At 30.7% G+C, this 26,204-nt stretch overlaps 3 protein-coding genes across 3 annotated transcripts; 1 reads left to right on the top strand and 2 right to left on the bottom strand.

The window, feature by feature from the left end:
- Window positions 1-5,249: 5,249 nt before the first annotated feature.
- Window positions 5,250-6,967, bottom strand: LOC114729845 (uncharacterized). The gene has a single exon (XM_028916883.1). It carries the CDS (start codon window positions 6,827-6,829, stop codon window positions 5,507-5,509), a length of 1,323 nt encoding a protein of 440 aa, XP_028772716.1. The 5' UTR covers window positions 6,830-6,967; the 3' UTR covers window positions 5,250-5,506.
- An 11,844-nt stretch (window positions 6,968-18,811) lies between these two features.
- Window positions 18,812-19,546, top strand: LOC114729850 (FAS1 domain-containing protein SELMODRAFT_448915-like). The gene has a single exon (XM_028916888.1). The coding sequence runs from the start codon at window positions 18,812-18,814 to the stop codon at window positions 19,544-19,546; it is 735 nt and encodes a 244-aa protein (XP_028772721.1).
- A 1,012-nt stretch (window positions 19,547-20,558) lies between these two features.
- Window positions 20,559-21,263, bottom strand: LOC114729849 (agamous-like MADS-box protein AGL61). The gene has a single exon (XM_028916887.1). It carries the CDS (start codon window positions 21,261-21,263, stop codon window positions 20,559-20,561), a length of 705 nt encoding a protein of 234 aa, XP_028772720.1.
- Window positions 21,264-26,204: the final 4,941 nt, after the last annotated feature.

Below are 26,204 nucleotides of genomic sequence, written 5' to 3'. Positions count from 1 at the left end.
TTAAGACTTCGACAATGGATTTGGGTGGGAGCTCCTAAATTCTCAAGTTCTTCCTACTTTCCAAATTTTTTTATTATTTCTTTTTATAATTAGATTCTACATAAAATGAGAGAAATAATTATATCTTATGCGCAAAAAATAGTGGAGGTTTCAATTTTTTATTATTTTTCAAACAAAATACTTCAAAATTGGTGCATTACGGTTTTTTTAAAAAAAATCATAAAAAATTTTAAAACTGCATTGTTTTTTATTCATAAAATATCAAAATTTTACTTATTTTAGATAGGATCTAATGGTAAAAGGAAAGAGGAAGGAAATACTTCAGAAGTAGAAAAAGTTTGAGGGGACAACTAAGATGGACAGCTCATCCCCCAAATCCACAACCCAATTTTTTTTAAAGTTATTCTACATGTAATATTAATTTTTTGTATTAATTAAAAGAGTTTAGATTAGTACTTAGCAAGCCTATTATGTTTAAAATAGATTTCACAACTCAGTGATCACATACAAATATAACCACAAATTATATTCGGGCATAACTTAGATTGTTTCTTAGGTTTGTTAATTTGTATGACTGTTTTTCTCTTTATTTATATATAGCTTTAGTTTATATTTAAACAAAAAGTTTTCACGTCCTTTTTTCATTTTATCTCTAAATACAAAGGTTTTGAAAAACAGACCGGTTATTAAATCAATTGAGGTTGTGGTTTAGACATGAACAACAGTGTTAGATCGTTCACGATTGAATAATACTCTTTCAGTACTAAATATAAAACCTATTTTATAATATAATTTATACTACAAAATGTGTTTTATATTTAAAACCAGAGGAATATAATCTAATTAAAATATAAAAAAGTTTAATATATAATTTTGAAGAGAGTAATATTTAAATAAAAAGATAATAATTAAACAATAAATAGAATATTCATGTATAAACCACACATAATCCAATATAAGAGTGTTACTAAAACACAAATATGATGGACTACTATTTTCTTAACTCAAAACGAGGCTATCTCATGTTATTAACTTGTCCAAAATCCTTAATCAAACTTGTTAAAAACCCAGCTGGTTAACTAGTCAGATCAAGCAACCCAAATCAAGTCTTCTTTTTTTTTAATAAACTAAAGTTTGGTTTAGTTGAGTCCGATGGTTTACTAAAATCAGAGTATACCTTCATACTCAAAAGATATTTATAGAAGTATTTACAAATCAGAATAAAGTTTTTATATTATCAGTAATGAGATTCGAACTCACAAACTAAAATTGAGTTTTAATAACATGCGAAATACTCCTCCGTCCTTAATATAAGACCAATTTAACTAATTTGATTAGATTAAGGAAGTTAGGTAAGTTAGTTAATTATAAGAAAAATGACACATTTTTCCTAAAATACCATAATCATCTTTCTTAATACCTCATCTCCTTCTTCTATTTGATCATGGTTGATGGAGTATCCATAGGGGTAATTTAGAGAAAATTGATAAATATGAGAAATGGGTCTTATATTTAGGACCAAAACTAACTCAAGAATTGGGTCCTATATTAAAGATCGGAGGATACCTTATTAAACAAATACATAAACAACACGCATTTTTACTTAACATCTTCACTTTGTTCCCACCAAGATAGCTCAAGTTACAGGAACAGCAATCTCGAGAACATTGTTATTTTAAGGAGGAATGAGCACTTAATTATCTGGATTCATGCACATTTGCTTGATCCAATACCATAACTAAGAATCAAGAAATGTGAATCGAAGCTGGCACATTGTTGTATAATGCTGACGCTTCAAGTTAAATTGTGACCACTCATTTACATATTTGTATACTGAAGGAATCAAAGAAGCAAGTCATCAAAAAGAAACCTTCTCAGACGGCAAACCACACATTTCAGGTTCATGAATTGATGCTTTGTTTCAAAGGTTGAACATAATTTCCTTATTCATCTTAAGATTAAATATTCAACCAATTCAGATTGGCATGAGTTGCTACGGTCTTTCTTCCCTTGAACAAGTGGTCAGAGATTTGAATTTCAATTCTCATATATGGAGCAAACATAGTTTAGAAGAATCCTTCCTTTGTCCTCACTACAAAAAGATATTAGTCTTGCCAGCTAGTGGCAAGGGATATTCTTGGATTTGTTAGATAAATAAATAAATAATAAAAATTCAAAAACTAAAAGATGAAAAGAAAAGGTTAAGGGTATTTTTTGTTCTAAAAATATTTGTAAAAGATGTTATGAATATTAAGAAGTTTTCTTATTTAATATTGTCTTAGAAGTATTAAAAGGGGATAATATCGTCATTGCCATCATTTTCTTGTGTGAACTGTGAATTTTAATTTTTAAAATTGGGTAAGGCAAGATTATTGTTTTTTTTAACACTTTCATAATAACTTCTTAACGAATATTTTAAAGGCAAAAATATCCTCGCCCCAAAAGAGAGAAGGAAATGAAATATGATCCTCTTTTGTTTGCTAAACTTGTTGGCCTAACAGCCCCCCAGTACCCTTGGTCATGGACCATGGTTTCCGCTTTACAAACCTCTCCCCTTGGCATTACTAAAAACAAGAAAGCAATGTCCGGCTGTCATCAACTCAACTTTTGGTCACTCAATCTCTTGCTTTCTGTACTAAAAATATTCTCAGGTCCTTGATTAGGGGGGTAAAAAGGAAGATTAAATATTAGTAAATTAAATAATGATAAAAAATTACAATCAATACCAATAGTCATACCATATTGGCAGCAATGTTTACTCAAATGCAGGCGCTCATTAGTATAATAAAATTTGGATCAATCAAATTTAATTGGGATAGTTACTATAAGATTCCAAGAAAGGAATTAAATTATAAAAAAATCTCAATAACAATTGAACAGTTTAGATGTGTTGTTATTTCCTACACTGAATTTTTTTTTTTTTTGCTAAAACATAAGTAGCCTCTTATTGGAGGCAATCTTATTCGAAACACTGTCAGGCACTAAATATGAACACCTCTCCCAGTAAGAATTTGAACCTTAATTCGTCACGTTGTGAGGGGCTAGCCCCTTCTGCTAGATCCAACCCCTATTGGTTGAAATTTGTTATTATAAACTCTGTGTGACTAACAAATTTTTGGCTAATTAAGCCTTTTTGTTGAGATCTTATAGTTATTCCTCCATCCAATTTAATTTGGATTACAATTCTAAATATTATTCCTGATACTAACTATAAAATCTATTTTATAATTCAATTTGTATTAAAAATTAGATTTTATATTTAAGATAAAAGGCAATAGTAAATTTATTTTTGAAAAATGGGCAGTAAGAGAAAAACATAAATATATATTAATAAAATTAAAATAAATTTAAACTACTCAAATTTATATGAACATCCAATGGATGAGTCTATTTTGTTTGATAAAATCTTTATATATATATATATATATATCTTATCTTTTGATTTGAAATTTCAAGTTAAAGTTAAATAATTGTACCTCCCAATTTGCAAATATTACATTTTTGTTTTGACAAAAAAAAATGCAACTATTACATTGAAGCTACCAGTGAACATGGAATTAATCGTCATATTTAAATTCATAAAGTCTATGCAAAAAGGTTTACTTTTACTCAATACTTTAACATACGAGGTGCACAAATCGTTTTAACTTATATTCACTTTTTAAAACTGAACTTTATCAATTTTTTTTTAAAAAAATTCCCATCCCCACTCAACCCTAGAGTATTTAAAGAGTACAATAATAATGGATGTGATAGGTGGCGGTGGGAACCTATATGGGAAGGAATTAAGGGATGTTAGGCCTTGTGAATACATCAATTAATATAATTAGTAATTAAATTGAAAAGCAAAGTCGTAGCAGCCGATGATTTCAATTTTTTTTAATTTCATACGCTTTTATGTGGACCATATTTCAAATGTTTATGCTTGGTTGGGGAATGAACACTTAGAAACCTTCAACGTATTCGGACAACCTATGGCTATGCAATATCGTTTTCTATGACATTTTTTCCACGAGTCATATCTTTCTGTTTTTATCTTCAAATTCCCATACATATAATATGTATACACACAAATAAAGAATATACTTCCTCCCGTCCTTAATAAATACTTTACTTGATTTTTATTTTAATCCTAAATATAAGACTACAATCTACTTTGTCTATCATATTTATCCATTTTTTTAAAGATAGTCCTTCTAATAATGGTAGTTATAAATAATAAACTTGATTAGCAAAGATATTTTAGAAAAAACAACACATATGCATTACAAATAACTAATTTAACTAAGTTTTTTAATCTCTTCAAATCAGTCAACTGGGTCTTATTATTAGGATTGGAGGTAGTACTGCTTATAAATTATATACAATGTCATTTACCTCAAATTTTATATAAAATATGGACTAATAATACGGTATCTAGTATAATGTGAAATATATTAAGTTTATTTGTATAGTGATCATTCCTTAACATGCTTCTTTAACATTTTGTGCCACTTTCTTTTCCGATTTAAAACAATTTAAAGTAAGGAAAATTGTTTTAAAATTTCTCTTTGTTGGCCAAAGGTGCTTGAATTTTATTTAAAGACCTAGTTTTTAAGTAGACTTTTAGTACAACTCATATTTATATTTAGCGGATACAACTCATTTTCATTCTTGGATTCTTTTAGTAATTTTTCCTTCAAAATCATTTTTCAAACATTAAAAAAATTAGACCACAACTCCATCTGGATTATACTACTCCTGATTTTTGATATAAAAATTAGTTGACTAATTTAAATAAATTAAATAAATTTGTTAAATTAGTTATTTGTAATTAATAAGTATTATCTTTCTTAAAAGACCCTTACTAATTATATGTATTAATTAAAACTATCATTTGATAAAACTTTTAACAGGCAAAATTACTATAAAAACTATTTAAAAAAATGAATAAATCTAAAAAAATAAAATAAATTAAGACTTTATATTTGAATATCAAACTCATGAGATAGTATTAGTATATCTTGAAATTTGACGATTTCCCGGCCTTTTTGGCTAAGATCAAGTGGAGTTTGTCTTATTTATTAGAAAGTAAAATGGTTAAATCTCATAAATGCATGCGCCTCAGGCCAAAATGAACATAGGATTCTCATTCTTTTTATCCCACACCTCACAAGTCCACAGAGTACATAAATCTAAAATATAGTAGGGATTCATCGAACAAATAGAATACACAAGTAACAGAACATGATTTCTCTGGGCAAAAAAAATTGAATAACTTTCAGAAGTTGATGTGTATGAGCAAAAGGAATCAAAACCCAATCCTACCATTTCAATTTCACTGTACATTTTTTTGGTTTTTTGCCGCAATAGCTGTACATTGTCACTCAAAAAATCCCAGGGAAAAAAAATCTAGGTAATTAATCGATCAAAATGATGTTAGTAGTTGTGGGAAATTAAGAATCCGATGCCTAAACGACGCAATGCCCAGTAAAACGACAGGGGGAAAAAGGACCCTCGCACGAATCTACTGCCTCAGCTCCTTTCGGATCTTCTGAGAGAACAGCTTGCAAGCATCCAAGCTTAAGTCCATGGCTGCCGCAAGAGCCACAAACGCCGCCGCGTCCTCCGTGCAAGTCACGTGCTGCACCCCAACTTCCACCTCTGGTTTGCTCTGCTTCCCTTCGCCGTCCACTGTGGCTGACATCACAAACCCCTTGTAAAACAGTTGCTTCTCCAACCCGAACTCCGACCCTGATCCAGAACCCGACCTCGATCTGGAACCGGATCCCAAGTCCCAGCTTCCGTGTGGGCTGTTGACTGGGGTGACCCCGGAGGTAACATCTATTGTGAATTTTCCGCCATTCACGGCGCTGATGGTTGAGCCGGCGAGTGTTACCGGTTCAGCGGTTGCCGGGAGGACATCGAACTTGAAACCCACCGAATTGGAGCTGTTCTGTTCACGCCAAGCCTCGAGGCGCCCCCAAGGCTTCCAGGTACCGTCGCCACCAGGTTGGAGGATAAGCCATGCTCCCGGGTTGGACCGGCTGACCCGGTGGGAACCGGGAGAGGGAACGAACGGCGTGACCATTGAGGCGGCCGCAACAGGGGAACCGGATAGGTCGTGAATCGTAATGGACCATCCCTTGCGCTCGGGCGATTGGTCCTTCTGAGATTTCAGCGAGTTCAACCAGCCTTTTGAATTGCTTGCCTCGGATACAGATGACCTAGAAGCCAAATTCCGGTCTCTGAAACTGAATTTGCAAGTGAAAACTGGTTGTTTAACATTCCCTTGGATTTGAAACACCTGAGGGCTACACTCTGGTTCGCCGTCGAAACGGAACACGAATCTCGGGTCCGGTTCAGCCCGAACAGTCAAGTGGAACAACTGCTCCGACGAGGCCTTTTTCTTCTCACTCAGTGAGACCCAACCGTTCTGAAACATACAAGCGCGAGACTCAGCCAGAGTAAGATCCAACGGCACAGAAATTTTCCCCAATAACTTGGCAGCACTGAAGCCAAACGCCGATGTAATTCTCCGACCCTTGTAGACGGAAATCTTCAGAGTAGGATTCTTCGACGATTTCAGAAGCTTCTCGAGCAAGGGCCTGCTCAAGTCGAAGGAAGCAGCTAAGGAGTGAGATTGAGAGTCGCCGGCATCTTGCGAGACAAGAGGAACGGTGGCGTACTGATGATCGGAGGATTTAAAATCCTTGAGCTTAATCTTACAAAAGCAAGGGGGAGAACTAGAAGGATGAACTTGGCCGGAGAAAGACGAAGGTTTGGCAGCTGCGGGAGATTTGATGGCCAAGTTCCCGACGAGGATCCGAACATAAGGACACGGATCCATATCGTGGGGAGGTTTCCGGCAAGAGAGACAATGGTGAAGAGAGGAATTGTAGTATCGTTGATGTGAATATGGAAGAGAGAGGAAAAGGAAGCCGCGCTTATAAGAGGCTGGTAGAAGAAAGAAGACAGTTGTTGAGCAGGCAAGGCGAATGAGACAGCCTGTAAGTTGGAGGATTTTTCGTTTAACTTTTTGATATGATGGGGAATACTTGGAGGTCCCATGCAAGTTGGCATTTTTTGAACTGATCTTCGTATTCTATTACAAGTTTTTCTTTTTTTTTTTAAAATATAATTATAATTTTATGAGGAACTTATTCAAATTTTTATGAGCTGAAATGACTTAAATCCCACGTTTTATTAAGGAGAAACGTGAAATAAGTAATGTAAATCAAATAGGGAGATCCTTTTGCATTGATACTTACCTTGATTCTATAGCAATTTCAAAAAAAAAAAAAAAGTCGTCAAATGGATGAGACTCTGTTTGAACCATATCAGAAGTTTGGATTAGTTCAATGATTTTGATTTTTTTTGTCCCATACCCCAAAAAAAAAAATTTTATGTCACACGTACATTTATTTATGTTACTGGGTTTGGTGTTAGCATCAAGTTTTCTTTTTTTTCTTTTTTCCATTTTTTTAGAGCTAATCTATTTATTTTATTGTTGGCAAAAAATATTATTTATTTTATGAACAAAAAATGATGTAATACTCCATCTTTGAATTTTGAACTGAGCGAATAATTCCATTACTCCATGATCAAATCTATAAACTTTTAAATTTGTATACGTAACCCTATTCTCGTTAACTAATCCATTATTTCGCTAACAAAGAATACTACTTTAGTGATAATAAATACCCTTTTAAATTCTATTTTTTTAATGTAAATATGTAATCCCTTCAAATTTCCAATCAATTTATATCGTTCCCTAAAATTGAGGTCCTATATAGATAAATTATCTGTCATGCAATCATGTTACAATCACATATAATGGATCTATTAATCATATGAGAGTACGTTACTTTTATATTTTAAAAAATTAGAGGGGTTCATTATCAAATTTTAAATACTCTAAGATGATTATTTATACAAAACTTCAAATTCAAGGGGTTGTATGTAATTTAATATTTTTATATTATTTAGACTTTCGGGCTTTAGAATAAATTAGTTGGGAAAAATACATCTAGTATTCTAAAATATTTTATGATTCTCTCAGCATCATAAATTATTTTGTGGTGCATATTTTTTTCATATGCATCTAACATTCTAAAATATTATTTATATTTAATATTTTAGGATGGTAGATGCATATGAAAAAAAATATTTCAAGATAATGAATGTACCACAAAATATTTTAGAATATTCGATGCATATAGAAAAATGTTCCAAGGTGTTGGATGCACATTTACCTTATATTAGGTTTAGATATTTTTTGTTTTGCTTTTAGGAAAAAAATATTTATCTTTAAAAATACATTCAAGAATAAAAACACGTTCTTAAATTAAAAAAATAGATTGCAGATTGCAGAATGAATAAAAATAATTTCTTGGATGATTTTGGTAGGTTCCATTACGGTAATTTATAACAGAGATCTGAATTTATAAATAGTGACTTGAAAATTTGGCCACCAACATTAATAATGTGCTGAAATCATTCCATTTTGTTGTTCCTTCTAATTCCTAATAATATTGATGATAAAATTAGGTAGCAACTACCAATTATGTCCAAAGGGCACGTAATTCCGATCCCTTAACCCGAACCAACCTAATTAGTAACGATTCTTTGTTTTGGTTTAATTATTAGGTTGACAAAGTGATTCTAAAGTTCTAATTTTTGTTTTAGGTCTAATTAGATAGATTGTCACAAATCTGCTTATCATACATGATATTGTTATTGTCATCAAAATTTGTGAAATTATTGTACAAAATTCTGAAAAAATACTCAATCTCCAACTAGGATTTACGAAATGCATATAGGATTTAATTATGCAAATAATAAAGTTAAGAAAAATTTCTATGAAAAAATTAATATTTATATCCAGAAAATATCATATTATAGTTATCCCTTTAAAAGGTGTTTTTATCTTTAATATATTTCATTTGATCAGAAAACTTATTTTCATAAAATATTACAATGGGAAAGTTAGATGCTGAATTTTAATGCATTTAAGCCAGATTGATGATTGAGGTATTTGAAATCATATGTGAGACAAATTTAGTTTTTGAATAAATTATATAAAATTTTCTATCTTCTTTATAATTATGCTACATCTAGTACTTAATATAAGAGCTAGTTTGATATTTAATTTGATTTTGAATATAAGACCCTAATTCACTTTATCTCTCATATTTATCTATTTTTTTAAAGTAGTTATTGTATTAGTTGCATACTTGCATATGTCAAAAATTCTATCAAAAAGTAATTCTAAGTAATACACATGATTAGCAATGGTACTTTAGGAAAGATAACACATATTTATTATAAATAATTAACTTAATAAATTTTTTTTAATCTAGTCAGATTAATTAATTAGCTCTTATATTAAAGACAAGATGTAATACAAATTTCTTTAATTTTTTTTTTTTGCACAGAACTGTACACATATGGCATTTCTTAAAGAGTAAACAGTGTGAAGACGGAGTACATATCAGATAGATCGAAAGTCTAAACACATCACTTTAACATAAATTTAATATGTTAATATAAATGTGTACCTTGATTATTGTAATTCACATTTAAATATCATAAATTTTTAAGTTTTGAAAATAATATAAACTAAATGTGGACCTTATCGGTTGTGCAAAGGATGAAAATTAAATAAGCCTACCTGCAAGTATTAAGGTTAGACCAAATAGGATTATTTAAATGAACAAGCATGACTTTTGTAAATTAATTTGACTTAAAAAAAAGAGTCAGAATGAATGAAATTTCTTTTTAAAATTTTTTTTCCCAAAACTAATTTTGGGAAAAGTGATTTTCCATAAATGTTTTTATTAAAATTATTTTTAGATGTGTAATTATCATAATGGATTATGGCTTATATGTGACTTCCTTTCTTTCCCACAGGACTGAAATTTGGTACTCCTCCGGTCCTTAATATAAGACCCATTTAAATAATTTGATTAGATTAAGGAAGTTAGGTAAGTTAGTTAATTATAAGAAAAGTGACACATTTTCCCTAAAACACCATAAACATCTTTTATAATACCTCCTCTCCCTCTTCTATTTGATTATACTTGAGGGAGTATTCATAAGGGTAATTAAGAGAAAATTGATAAATATGAAAAATGGGTCTTATATTTAGGACCAAAACTAACTTAAGAATTGGGTCCTATATTAAGGACCGGAGGAGTATTGAAAAATTACAAACACATAACTACACGGTTTTTTTCTTGAAAAATTATTATTATTTTGTTTCAAAGAAGGTTTTAAAACTCTAAACGCTTAAATAAATTGTATGCTTCCTAATTAATTGATTTAATATTGTGGTTGTCCTTTTTCTTCTTTTTTAATTCTTCATCTCTCTTGAAACATCAAATCATGACGTTATAATAAAAGTAATAATACTTAAAAAAGACGCCACAGCTACATATAATTGGTTTATATCATAATCCATGTTTGTTTTTCTTAATGAAAGTCTAATCCTAATCCATATCGCTGGCTGGCTGGCTGGCTGCTAAACTGTATCGATGCGACATTTTTGATGTTCCATTCCAGGCGTCAAACTCATAATAAGCAACATAATGAAAACAATATTTATGTTGAAAACTTCAAAAATTTAAAATTATTTTACAAACACCTAGAATATGATCATCAATTATAATTTTTATTTTATTTTAAAATTTCCATTTCAATTATTTAAATTATTCATCATTTTGAAAAGTATCCAAAACCGTTGCACTCTTAATTAGCAAGTAAGGAAATGCCAATTGGTGGTGATGGCCACATCAAATGATAATTCTCTCCACGGACTTTGACATGATTTTCAAATTTCAATCAACGTGACAAATTATCGACTTTTGATTATAATATCCCACCCTCTTCAAAATTGTCAATAAATTTATTCAAAGACGCAAGTTATCAATTCAATTCCTTTTTTTAAGGGGGAAAAACTAAATTTCGAAGACAAAATATTGAATAATGATAGAAAGCAGCATGCATTAACCAATATTGATAGGGTTAAGTAACAAAGAGACTCGGCATTAAAAATTCAAATCTTGTAAGTAAAACAAAAAATTATAGCGGAAGGATTGTCTACTTGATGATTCAAATTTAACCCAATAATAATATGTCATATGAAAATGTGTCTGATAAATCATGAGTCTAATTGAAATGTGTTTTGGATTCATTTTGTTTGTTAATTTTTGGTTGTAAAATTTTTAGAGGAGCGAAGCTCGAGGGCTCAAGGAATCGATCAAATGAAGGTACTCATCTAATCCTAAATACAGAGCAATTCTAAGTAACCTTTTTTTTTTTTGGTGAAAATTCTAAGCAACCATTGCAGTATAAGAAAGGTTAGTTTTGTTGGCAAATAATAATAGTAGTAGTAGTAGTAATAATAAAGGTTAGTTTTACTTTACTTTTTCAAAAAAGGTAAATACTTTTTTACTTTTACTCTTATTAACCACATTAATAATGAAGCTTATAAATTGAAAATAAGACAAGGATAGAGTTTTAGAGTTAATAATAAAAAATAAAATATATTTTTAGTTTTAAAACTTTTTATATGGTTTCAGTTTGTTCATGTAACTTTAAAAAATATGTCCAAAAAATTATTAACATTATAAGATGACGCACAGTCTACATTTTGTAGGAAGATTACTTTTAGAAACTACCCAATATTTAAGATTAAAAAAAATAGAGAGAATTATAATCAAGTTCCAGAAAAATATAATTACCAATAAATTCTAATGACAAGTAAGTAGTTGTTATTTATTATAATGTAATTTATCATTACAAATTGTCTGTTGTCACTATGATTTTTTAGTAATTATATTCTTTAATCGAGACTTCTAAGCAATTATCCCCAAAGAAAAAAGGTTCATGGGTGAACCCATGAATATATTTTCCACTTATGTGCCAAATTCAGTTTATGTAAACAAGATTCAAACTGGAGATTTTTTTTTTATCCTAAAAAATTATTCTATTAATTCTAAATATAAAACTCATTTTATTTTACAGCGTGGACGCATATGTATAAAGTCACTTCTGGGGATGGCTCCAATTTTGATTGTTAATAATAATGAGGCCCGCTTTTTGAGTAACGGAAGGAAAGGGAGGGAAAGGAAAGGGAGGGAGAAGAAGCAAAAAGAGGGAGGAAACTGGAGGAGGTGAGCTGGAACAGGTAGCGATAGTGGCCAGCAAAGAAATACCCAAATTTGGCTGTTTCCTCCCGTGCCTAATCCCCCCAGCTGTTTCCTTCATTCCTTCCACTTACCCAGCCTTCTCTTTCTCTCATTCCTCTCCTGTGGGTCCCCCCCTAATTATCATCTTCTTCCTCTGTTTTCCTTTTTCTGCCACCTAATTATCCACAGCTGCTCCCTCGTTCCCACCAATAATTCCCCCTTCCGTTAGGTTTTTGTATTATTTTACCAATATTTTTCTTCCTTCGTCAGCATTTATTCATAATTTATATCAACAAATATTTGCTAGGAATTAAATTTTTTTTAAAATATAATATTCATGTTTCAGTTTTTCCTGACTAATAAAATTTTTAAATACGAATTTTTCATTGACTTTCTTTTAATAACAAAGACTTTTTGCAAATTACAAAAATGACCATATTCCCAAGGCCTTTAATTATTTAAGAAAAAAGCACTGGGCATCCTATTTCAAGATTGGTGTGGTGTTTTGTAAATTTGGGAAGACTTATTTATTATTTTTCTTCCTTATTATAAGGGGATAACAAGACCAATAAATAATAATTATATCATTAAATATGTGCCAAAAATATAAAATTTTCCAAACATACCATTATAACAAATTTTGAGGAGCTAGTGAAAAGTTATTTACATAAGTAATAATAATTTGTAATTAAGAATAAATTTGGAAAATATTCATTAATTACCCTGTTGATTTATTATAATAAGTACCAAAAAATTTTTTTTCTAAATAACCCCTCATAATAAAAATCAGAGGAAGTATCATTGACGGTCATAGGTTTTCTTTTTGACCATCCAATACACAGCTAAGATTTATTTTATATAAATATTTTTTTTTTTTTGGAAAAATATAATGCGGTTCCTTAGTCTGGGCCAATGAGAATTGAGAAGACAATTACTTTACAGTTACGTAAACATAGTGGATATTAGGGAGGGGCGCCGTTGAGGGATAGGTGGGCCCACGTAGCGCGCGGCGTGCGAGGGGAGACGGAATCTTTGTTCTCGACTTTTCTGATCTTTTATTTTATTTCTAAACCTCAATTTCTGATTGGATCCTAGTTTCGCTTTTTTTTTTTTAAGAGAAAAGAATAAGCAAAAGATAAATATTTCAGTTTGCACGTGAACCTGCACGTGCATGAGGTGCGCTGGAAGGATGATAGATATCCAGGACCAGGATGAGTGGATGCCAGCCAACAGAGCCAGCTATATAAATGTTTTTTGAAAATTGGGATCACGAAAAAGTTCAAAAGAATCAACGAAGATAGTTTTTTAATTTATACACACTCCCACAAAACTCAAGATGCTACATTCAAAATTTATCGGTAATGTGATTTTTTATAACATTTCTAAATAAATTGCTAAATATATTTTAACAACAAAATAATATTGATATATATAAGTATAAAATATAAAAATAATCAAGAATGTTTTTTGTTTATGGATATGTGCCCTACAAACTACTAGCAATAACTGAAATCAGATAACTTCACATAATAAATATAAAAAATTTAATCTAAATATTTTTCATTTCATATTTGTATCCCTTTTTTTAGACATATACTGAATTATATATATTTCAAATTAAGTAAATATGTATGACTTACATAAAATTAAAAGATCATTTAATTAAATCAAAATAACAATCATTTTAGTGGCCAACTAAATAATGATCTCGCTATTATAAGGGGGAAAAAAGGTCTCTCTCTGTTACTCCTTCCGTTCCTTATTATAAGAGATATTTGATGCTTATGGTATGTTCCCATATATAAGAAACACTTAAAAGTTGTCTCTATTTTTTTGTATTAGTTTTTTATTTTACCCCTATTTATTTTGTATCCAACTCATACTCTCTCTCCCTCTCACTTCTCTTTCTTTTAATAATTTATTTGTTCTCTCTCATATTCTCTCTCCTTATTAATGGGGGCATTATTGGAAAAAACATCATACTTTTTACACATTAATTGTCCTCAACTAATTTTAACTGTTTTTTTGATCAACGTAATTTAGTTATTTGTCTCTTATAATAAGGAATGGAGGGAGTATTAATTATTAGCGTTTATTTATTTCATTTGAACACAGCCTTCGCTAGGAAGAAATCATTTGGTGCTGCGGCACAGACTGAAATCTAATAACGCTATTTTTTTTGGGTGCAAATAATAACGCTCACCCACGATTCAAGGACAGGGCGAAATCTCCTTTCCTCCTAGGTCATACCAATATTGAGCAGGGTGAGCCGTCAATTACCCTCAGACGCCGTGATTGGAACCACAACAAAGTGGTACTCCTCAAGAATCTAACACATGCCAACTTGGTCATATGTCTCACCCCTTCACCAGTTGAACCCACGGACGATGGGTATAATGACGCTAATTTTAATCTTAACTAAAGCAATGCAATCTCGACGGCCTAATTTATAATTATAAGAACCAATATATACAGTAGTTAAATTTAATTCTAATTTATTTTTTTACCCATAGGTCCATGAGTAATACTAGCATATTATTATTGGAGGTATATAGAATTTATTTTGTTTATACAATAAAGATAAATTAAAATGTAATATTACTGGGTTTTATTGAAATAATTAAGTTATGTTTTTTACATTAATAAGATTTGAATCGCCTTTATTTGCATTTCACTCCACTCTTCTTATAATTTGAGCCATCAGGATATCAAATTAATTTTTCAGTTGTTAAATCGGTTAAGCGAGACAAAATCGCACTGATTTAAAGATTAATTCATTCTGATTTTTTCTGAAAGATTCTGATTTAACCATATTCGATATTTGTTCGCCAAAAACCAAAAAAAAAAAACCCACATATTCGATTCTTGCTGACTATTGCGACCCATCTTTCAGGGGCATCCCTCCCTCAGACATATTGTTTGGCCGAAATCCATTGTCTCCGCAATTTTGAAACACTTATTTCACATTTTTATTATTTTTTTAAATTTATTTTATTGATATATTTTCAATAATAATAAAATAAGAGACAGAGGGAAAGAATTTAGAAGGATGATTAGGGTATTTTAAAAAAATATTATATTAATTAATTTAATTAATATCCTTAATCTGTTTAAATTAGTTAACTAGAGATCAAAGGAGTATAAATTTACTATCACCCATTGTAAGCATAAGACTATAAGAGTTAAGCAAAAGGTTTATTTTAGTTCTATTTCAGTCTACTTTGTATTTTAAATTTATAATTTTTTTAAAGTGCCCCATGAATTGCATGCATATTTTAGGGTATTTCTATTAAAAACAATTTTAGTACACTTGATTAAAAATGATTATTTTAAAAAAATCAACAAACACTTATTATAAATAATTTTTTTAGAATATATTATAAGTAATTAACTCAACTTAATATTTATAAATTAATTATTTAGTGCTTATATTAATGGTATAATAGAGTGTGTGTATATAATATTAGCTCCTGTTTTTAATATAAGAGCTGTGGATATTAAGAAGATTAGTTTAAGTTAGTTATTTATAATAAATGAATGTTGTCTTTCCTAAAATATTATTTATTAATCATATATATTGAAAATATTTCTTAGTAAAAACTCCTTGATATGTACAATGATCATAAGGATTACCCGGTGGAGAAATGGATAAATATTAAAGGCAAAGAAAATTGAGGGAACAAATTGAACTTATTGCTAACTTTTATAGGAAGGAATAGAAGTAGTGTTAATTAATATTCCCGTGATTCGAAAGGACATAAGGGTACATAGTAGATGGTAGGTTCAAAATTAACTTGGAGGGAATTGCATTATAGCCGGCCACATAATCCTGCAAAGTGGCGGTCTTCATCATCAATCTAGTTCCTCTTGAACGAGGGGGGAGGCATTATTAATTATGAAGAAAACCAGCATGATTATAATTGAATCTGGGAAATGTGAATACTGATTTTTCACATTGCCCACAAACACTCATGAATAATCATGACCAAAGCAAAGCCATTATATTCCTTCAAAGCCATGATCCCTGACATCAAGACATCTATACTCAATGGGTTTTTTAACCGTGTGATGAGAGCCTATTGAGATTTGGTATATTCCCTCCAATTTATAATACTACCTTCGGTCCTAATTACAAAAACCAGTTGACTAATTTGAAGAGATTAAAAAAAGGTTAAATTAATTATTTGTAATAAATAGGTATTCTCTTTCCTAAAATATCCTTACTAATCAAATGTATTAGTTAGAATTACCATTATTAAAAGGATTATCTTGGAAAAAATGAATAAATATGAGAGACAATATTTAAGACCAAAATAAAAGTCAAACAAAGTCTTATATTAAAGACCGGAGGTAGTATTAGTCTATTAGATGTTAGTTAAGCTTTCTCACAAATAAAAATAAATGTTAGTTTACTCATTAAACGTATTTTAAATGAATAAAAGTTACCTATTTTAATTTTATTAAAGAATGTGATTAGAAAATTTCTTTCCTCTCGCATACTTCTAAAACTTTTTCAGCTCCTTATAACAAAGGATAAAAGTAAAAAGTTATTATTAACTATATTTTAATCTATTATATTTTGGACCAAAATTTTTTTTGGAAAGACTTCTTATATTGTGAAGCAAAGGGAGTATATGTGTATAATGATTAAGTGAAATTCCTTAGAGAAGCCAAAAACCATGATTAAGGGCAGCCTCTTCCTAAATGAGTGCAAATGAAGGGTTAATAATGTCAGAGACACACACGTGGCTTCTGCTTCGCAGTCTCCTTCCTCATCCAGCTCATTTCCAAATGCACTTCCAGTTCCCCGTCCTTTGGCACCACGAGATCCACAACCTTGCCGCAACCTGTACAGCAGCATGATTCCTAGTAGTTGTACGTACAACGTTTTTTTTAAATTTTTTTTTGGATTTTATTTTAAATGTTTTTCTTTTAACCAAAAAGCTACCCATTCTTCCTTCTCCATCACGAGAGCTCCAAAAATGTGCTCTCCAAACATTTTGTTAACCCATCTTCCTGTCTTTGCTTGTCCAAGGCATCACTTTTCATTATTACTCCTTTTCTTTCTCAATATTAAAGCTGAATATTTAATTTGTGAATGTTAAAAAAAATTAGTTTAGTTAATTATTTTAACAACTGATGGTAAAAATTAAAAAGTTATTTATAAAAAATGTATATTAATTTTTTTAAAGTATCCTTTTTAATCATGTGTATTGTAACTATTCATTGATTAAAATCCTTTTACTATATACAATCAATGAGAGTACTTTAAAATATATATATAAATTTAGGAAACAAAGTGGATTTAAAATTTAAGATAATATAAATTTTTTATCTTTTATATTTAGGATTGAAGATAATATTACTATTGAAAAAATGAAGAACAATCCTTTTTTAAGGAAGGGGAGAAAATGGAAGAAAAATTGAGAAAATGAAAAAATTAAATAAAGAAAACATCAGAAAATGTTTTATCTCCTTGTATTTTAATTAACAGAAGAAAACTTATAATGAAGAAAATTTATTAATTCATGATCACAATAATACTGGCACCATGTTTTTTTCTCCCTGGTTTCAGCCCCTTTAGATCACTACTCCCACATGGCCACGAAACGTGAGGTTATTAATGGAGAAAAAAAGAGGGCTAGAGAGCCCTAAAAATAAAAGACTACTAGGCTCTGGGGGAATTGAATCCCATACAATCGTTAAAGTATATATAATGGCATTAGCCTCAAAGAGACGCTGATTTTGTACCCAAAAAAAAAGAGACTTATTTGGGCCTCATGGGCCCAACCTCGTGGGTTGAGGTAGTGGGCTGTCTTAATGGGCCAAGGAATATATAGAAACGATTCAACCAACCCAAGAGAGCCCCTCACCAATACCCCCTCCAAAAACAAAAAGGAGAACAAACGAAATTAGGAAATAATAATATTTATTAGTCAAAAAATAATATTTTAATTCTTCAAACGGTCATTAATTGGGAGGATTTTAAAATATAATCGTTTTAACGTAGCATTTCCGTGACAAAACAGCAGTGCCAATTAACTGTCTTGTTCATCATCACGTGGTTCAAATTAAAAAAAGCATAAATTAAAGAGACAATAAAAACGAATAATCCTTTTCTTGGGTTACTAATTTGTGATTGCTAGCTGGACTAAAGACATGTGTAATTAATAAATTAATTAATCAATCATGTTGTCAAGCTGGTCTACTATGGCATTTCCTGGAATTTAATGTTTGATTCAATCTTATTTATTACTCCGAGATTAGCAAGTTATATAGAATCTTTATCTCGACATGGATGCATCATTATTATAATGTGGAAAAATTAATCTCCCAATACTTACACTTTTCTCTATTTTTTAATCAATCCTTAGACTCTTTTACTTTTTTATAAAATCCTTTGAGTTTTTACTGGCTTCAAAACCCAAGATTTGTGAAACTTGATTTAAACTATATTGATTAAAGAAAACCAGTCATCCAAGAGACGTGCACAAGAGTTGGTGAAGCATCATCTTTGCATTTAGATAGAAGAAAAATTATTGCTTCGTTATTTCTCAGAATTTGGAGTACCCATATCAAGATAAAATCAAAAGAAGACATCAATCTATCAGTAAACAATCAAGAGGCAAAAAAGTTCAGAAATGGCGAGCAATAACAATTCAATCTTAATGGTAAAATCTCTGTGGATGACGCTTCTTCTCCTTCTTCTTCCATCAGCTACACCAGTAAGAACTAACGACCTAGTTGCAGCCATTGAAGAGATGCAGCGAGCTAATTACTTCACATTTGTGATGCTTATCAATATGTGCCCACCAGACCCAAGACTTGAGGCCAATGTTACTTTCTTGATGCCCAAGGATCAGATGCTTGCAAAGATGGCGATGCCCGAACGATCTGTTTCAGATTTCTTGCTTCATCATTCGATCCCTTCACCTTTGCTGCTCGAAACCCTAGAGAAATTCCCCACAGGAACCACTGTTCCCAGTTCGTTACCGAACTATATGCTCAGAATCACCAACAATGGAAGGCGTAATTTTGTTCTGAACAATGTGAAGATCATTAGTCCCAATATTTGTGTTTCTGGGTCTTCCATTCGATGCCATGGGATTGATGGGGTCTTGTCAGAAGTGGATGTATCAGCAAGAAACTCATGTACTAGTAATAATAGCACAGAGGCTTCTTCTTCATGTATGGCTCCTTCTCCTTCATCTTCGTCTCCTCCTTCTCCTTTTGCAGAAAACCAGGGTCCTCCTACATTCACAGCCCCTATTCCCATTGAAGCAGATTCTGGGACACAAAATTCGGGATCTTTTGATGGATCTCTGAGTTACTTTGTCTCCATTTTGATGTTGATTTTCATAGCTATTAATTTTTAATTGGCTCTTAACTCATCATTTGATTTCATATGCTTGGATTAGATGATCAAATATTATTATTTGTTTGAAAATCGATATTGTTATTTATTAATATATATTTGTTAAACCATACACATGGAATGATAGTTGGATGGAAGCCAGAATAAAATTTTAAGTTCCTGCTAGTTGAAATGAGGGTTGCAAGGAAATGTTATTGAACAGAAAAGTGTGGAATTTAACGAGGTGATTATTGTGTAGATACAGGATATTATGGCAGTGTACTAATTATCATTCGAACCAAATAACAAAAAGTGTAAGATTAAATTGACTTCAATGAGAGTACCATAAACAAACACCAGTCCTACAAATTTTATCTTGTCTTGTATTTATCATTTTTTTTGAACTAATTTATTTAGCTTATAAATCCAAATTAACTAAATAATTTTTATACTACTATAGTCCTTATTATAAAAGTTAGTTTAACTTTCAATTTAGTCTTAATTAAATATTAGATCCCAATTTATTTTATTTCTCATATTTATCTATTTTTTCCAAAGTAATCTTTGTAGTAGTTGCACATGTTAAATGTTTTATCAAATGACACTTAATTAGTAATTGTATTTTAGAGAAGACAACACATATTTATTATAAATAATTAAATTAATTTTTTTAATCTACTCAAATCAGTCAACTAATCTTATACTATTAAGTACCGAAGGTAGTATTAAAAATAGGAGGTGGTATAATAATATAATTAACAAATGTGTTATTAACCCTAACAGAAAGTGGCAATGAGAACAAGCAAATTGTTTCAAGAATATACGATGAAGTTAATTTACATCTTATTCCAAGAGCAGCAAATCAACAAAATCACATATAAAACTATATATGTATATATAGAGAGAGAGAGAGGGAGAGAGAGAGAGAGTTTTTCCACACGAACAATCTGATTGAAACCAAAGAGAGAATTATTATATTTTTCCAAACAAAACCAAGACTAAAAAAGGAACACACAATTAAATTGGAAAAAAAATCATAGATATCCATGCCTACAATTGAGATTGTTATAGGCATGTTGGGGAGGAAGAATATTACTGGACGAAGCAGCATTAATGTTGTTCATAACAACATGTTTATTCTCGAAGACATCATTATTAATATAACGTCCAAGTCCACCGGGTCCTCCTCCAACAATCACCGATGAATCAGTAGCCAAACTGTTATGCTCCATTAACATCTTGCTCGCCATTTTCCCTAACTCCTTCTTCAGTTCCTCCATTGAAACCCTCACTTGCTGCAACTCATTAAACCCTAATTCTTCAATAGGGTTTTCCCACCAGAACTGTCTCTGCCTCGCCTTCCTCACCTGGTCCAGTTCTTCTCCTCGCTTCCTCTCCATTTCCAGTTGCCCTAGAAGCTGTGTCAGCTGCATGTTGAGCTCCCGGACGTTTGCATTCCGGTGAGCCTCCACCAGCGGGTGAGGGCCGGATTCCGACGTGGGGTTTCGACTGATATATCGATCGACGATGGATTCCACTTCCGGATGGCCGAAGGAGAAGGCCTTGTCGGCCGGAGAGAAGACGATGATGGCGATTTCAACACCACAGAGCGTGCAAAGCTCACTGGCTTTCTTGAAAAGTCCAGAACGACGCTTTGAGAAGGTGACTTGAAGATGGCTTTTCTTTGGTATTTTCTCAATTGGGATCTTTTGGCGACCTGAACTGGACTTTCTCTTCATGTTTGAAGGAGAAAAAAGAAAGCAAAATATTTTACCGCTGTTGGAATTGGTGATTAACATTTTGGTATTTATACTGCTAAATATTTGGTTTATTGCAATAAATCCGATTAATTTACTGTCCCTTTTTAATGATTTGTTACTCTTTATTATTTAGTCCAAGATTAGGAAGTTATAACATCCCAATCTCCATTTATGAGTGAAATATGTACCTCCTCGGTTTATACTGCTTGGCATTATAATTCAGATTTTGACTTTAGCAAAATCTTAATAGAATTAAGTGCACTTTTATGTTTGTCAGAGATATTGACTTTGGTGAATAATTAAATTCGATTTAATAATATAAGGTTATTAATCGCAGGGTAAAACCGCACTCAAACGATAGGACACCAATTAAGGATTATCATATATTCCCAAAAAAGAATTAGTGTACAGTAGGGTAGTAGACTTCTCCAGATAGAAAAAAGACCTGATAAAAGAATTACGTGAACTTGATTAAAAACAAATAAAATTATACGGACATGACAAAAAGAAAAAAAAAATGAGGATCTTATTAAAATTCGGGTGAAATTGGAAGGACATGGAGATTAATTTTTCCAAAAATTAAATATATGTAAATTTCTTATATCTTTCCTAATGATTTTCTCAATACAAAAACCTTGTTATATCAATTGAATACTTAAAAATATTTCAAATATTATAAACATTAATAAGATGAATATCATTTATAGTAGTGATTTTTAATAAAGAGAAGACAGACTGGATATGTGGGAAAGCCATAATGAACTCAATAAATGACATACCAGTTTTCACACTTTGAGAAGATTTTCAGATATACAAATATCAAGGAAACAAGATAACCCTTCACATCACTCACTCATTTTCCTTAGGAAATTAAACTTGATAAGAGGATGAAAATAGTAAATATGGTAAGCTGTCCAGGATTATTTAAATTTAGAATAAATTCACATATAGAAACTCAACTAAATAAAATAAAATAAATATTAAAGTTGAGGTGAGACTTGAGAGCCCGAGAATTCGATATGTATGCAATAAATCCATTTGCAACTTCGCTTATTGATTATCTTATGCGCGTGCCACACATGTGTGTATTGTTGGACATGATATTAGAGATTTTCTTCTTGCTAGTAATTCAGTATTAACAATTTTTTCCAAATAAAAACCTTAAATGTTATCTCATTTTTGTGCAATTTATGAAATATTAAATGTATATTGGTTAATAATTAATTGTAATTGTTTGTTTTGGCAAAAAAAAAAATGTAATCTTTAACTTTTCATATTTTAAATTGGTTGCTGAAACAACCCCCTTATTTGTTGGACTATTGACATTCATTCATATAAATTTTAAAAAAAATTGTATTAAGTAGGAATACTATGTAACGCCTGAAAAATAGGAATACTTTGAAACAAGATAATTGATGTGATATAAAATAATAAATAAGATCTTATACTAAGAATCAAATCAAAGTCTTTAACAAAGATGGAGTATCATTATTTGCTAATGGCTGAGACACTTTGGGCTTGAGCCCAATTTTGGCACCATTGGTCAGCCTCATTACAGAATGGGTCAAGCCCAATACTTTATTCCGAACAAAGCCTCCTGTACCGTGATCATCAAAGATCAGATCCAACATCACAATGTTCACTAACGTTTGTATAAAAAAAAAACAATACAAACAATTAATCAAGGCCTTCAAAGTTCAAACTAAATATTCTTTTGATCATAAATATAAGACTTCTTTTTTAGTACAAATTATATTATGAAATAAATACTCCTCCGGTCCTTATTATAAGACCCCATTTAACTTTTATTTGGTCCTAATTATAAGACCCAATCCATCTTGTCTCTTATATTTATGCATTTTTTCCCAAGATAATCCTTCTAATAATGATAGTTTTAGCCAATATACTTAATTAGCAAGGATATTTTAGGAATGACAACACTTATTTATTATAAATAACCAACTTAACTTACTTCCTTAATCTCCTCAAATAAGTTAATTGGGTCTTATAATTAAGACCGGAGGAGTATTATATTTAGGATGGGAGGAACAGTTTGCTTTTAGCTCTTATAGGATTGGATTGTATGAAATGCAAAAAATAAAGCGGGCATCATCTTTAGAGGATGCCACTCTAATTTGGTTGGTTAGATTAGATGCTGATGGCCCTGTTAATCATAGAGGATCTGCCACCTGTGGTTGCATTATTCGAGGCAAAAATGGCAGCTGAATAAAGAGATTTTATTAAAACAAAAAAAAAAAACCATAAAAGCTTCCATATCACCCTCACTCCATAAGTAACATTACTGTTTCTTTTATACAAAAAAATTTAAACAAGTTAGATATCAAGAGCTTATCAAGATTAAAGCATGCGTCCAAATTCAAAGAGTGCATACGAAATACTTATATCTCACTTATTAATAAGATCCTTACATCAAATAACCAGATCTGTATTCAGAACTTTATGAATTATCAAGTAACATTTGTTAGTAACACTATTGTTGAGCTTGGTATTGTAGAAGGTCTTAAATTTTGATGGGACGAGGAATGTAGAAAAATCAATGTTTTTATTGATTTTTTTTTGGCACAAATGTTTTCATTAATTCAATGAAAGCCCTCAATGTATCGCTCGGCGAAATTTGCTCATGATCTTGTAGGAAATTTGTATATTCTTAGCCACCACGTCTTCTGCAAGAGTCGGTCGTGGTGAGGAAGGATAGGATAGGCTTTTTCTAGGGTACTCTGCTGGTTAGCTTCTAGACTTTTCTTGTTTTTGACTTGTATTTTCCATCAAAGTAAGTTCTTATTCAACAAAATCAAAAAACGCCCTCGATGTTATTCAAATGAACCTTTCAAGCGGCCTTATCTTTCTTTGGGCCACACACTACTGGGCTCTATACAGACACGTTTGTTTCTCATTCAGGTAATTTGCATCTTGGGCTTAGCAAAAAAAATTTGCATCTTGGGCTTTTGAATTGTAATTGATTTTCCCTTAAAAAACAAATACAAAAAAGATGCTAGTATTAAAAGGAGTGCATAGCTCTGTATTCATTTTTAGTCATGTTTATGAATTAAGACTGGAACGAGCGATGCGATAGGGCCTTTTGTTTTATACTAACTAGATGGAGACCCATCTTCAAGACACTGAACAGATTCAGATAGGCACCCGCACCCAAATGTCTTTGATTTGTTGAAGGCTCTGAGACACATGCACTACTCTTCTGATTTTAAATATAAGACCTCTTTTATAGTATAATTTACACTAAGAAAGGAATTTTATATTTAGAATTGGAGAAGTGCTAACTAAGGTTCTTCAAAGGAACCTTAGTATTCTGGTTTGCATGTATCTATGTGATAAAGCTTAATTTTTATATATTTTATCTTATATTAATTTAAGGTTTAAATGATAATTTTAAGTTTAAACGGATTTTTATGCATTATTGGATTGATTGGTTGATTTTTGGATTTTTCATAAAAATGAAGATTTTGGATTAAAAATATCAATGTTTTATGATTTCCTATTTTCAATCTGAAATTAATATTTTCCTCTTTTTTTGAAAATAATTCTCATATTTTTAGAAAGATTGATTTTTGAAAAGTTTTGTAATTTTTTGCCTAATTTTTATACATATCTAATATTTAATTTTGATATAGGTTATATTATATTTGGATATAATCTACATTAATGGGTGCACTTAAATTCTTATAGGTCAAGAAAGAGAATATAGAAAATCCAATGGTGCAAGATTATTTCTTAGAATTTAAGCATAATCTAACGGCTAATATCAAATAGATCAATTAATTATTAATGAACTTGAGTTTTGGATAAAAAAAAATTTCTTTTCTCCCATTAAAATACTCCTTCATTCCATAGTTATGCTCTCACGCTTACTCTCGACGCAATCAAGAAAAGCTCTTTCTTAACGGTTTTCATCTTCAATGCCTGCTCCATCACTTATAACTCATCAAATGTCCGTTATTCCCATCCCTCCAATCACGCCAATTGTTCTCAATCGTTCACCCAACATCATTTTTTTTACTCATTACGTCATTTGTCCATGAATTGCACTAAGGAGCTTGGAGAAGGAGATATGTTGATAGAAGCTTAAGCTTGTTAAGGAGACAACTTAGAAAAAGCATAGATGAGGCTTAAACCTTGGGCTAACACTTGAAAGCCATAAGGAAGTGATATTTTATTTATCTTTTTTAATTCAAAGATTTGGGTTTATTTAGTTTTAAATAATTTTGAGTTGTATTTTTGTGAGACAATTTAGCTCTAGATTGTCATCTTTATATGGATTGGATTGATATTTGGATTTTATTTGTGCTGAAACACTTATTTGAATTTATATTTATAAACCTTTGCATTGTCAATTGAATTTATAATTAAGTTTTTGTTATGGATTTAATTATCAATGTGGTTTAAATTGCAAATTTGAGTTTATTTGCCTCTTGATTGTTTAATCTAGCTGGTAAATTATCCAGTTGTTTGATTGGATAATTTTAAGCATAATTTTCAGAATTAATTTGAATTATTTTTATTGGTTTTAATAATCTTAATTAACCAACCTTATACTGTTATAAGTACTCAAATGGTTTACGGGTTTTTGAAATTGAGAGTTTCTTTTGTTTTCAAGTAGGTGATTAAATTTATTAATTCCTCTCTCTTATCGCTTTCTTTTGGTCTAATTAATTGATTTAGGTTATAAAAAATTAAGTCCATGCGAATCTTAAGTGTTTCTTTTACTGTACTTAAAGAGACATTTCTCAATTTTACTTGTTAATTTTTTTTTTGCTTTGTGGTTAATTTTTTTATTTATCACTTTAATTTTTCTTCTGAAAAATCTCCTCAAAAATTGCATTTGCATTCAATTTAGTGTAATTTATTTTTCATATAGATTTTAGGACATTTGCATCTTGCATT

Source organism: Neltuma alba, unplaced genomic scaffold (genome assembly GCF_004799145.2).
Source record: "Neltuma alba isolate B1F8T4 unplaced genomic scaffold, ASM479914v2 tig00012686_pilon, whole genome shotgun sequence".
NCBI lineage: Eukaryota > Viridiplantae > Streptophyta > Magnoliopsida > Fabales > Fabaceae > Neltuma > Neltuma alba.
The sequence above is the reverse complement of the archived record's forward strand: the minus strand, read 5'-3'. Positions and strand labels throughout refer to the sequence as shown.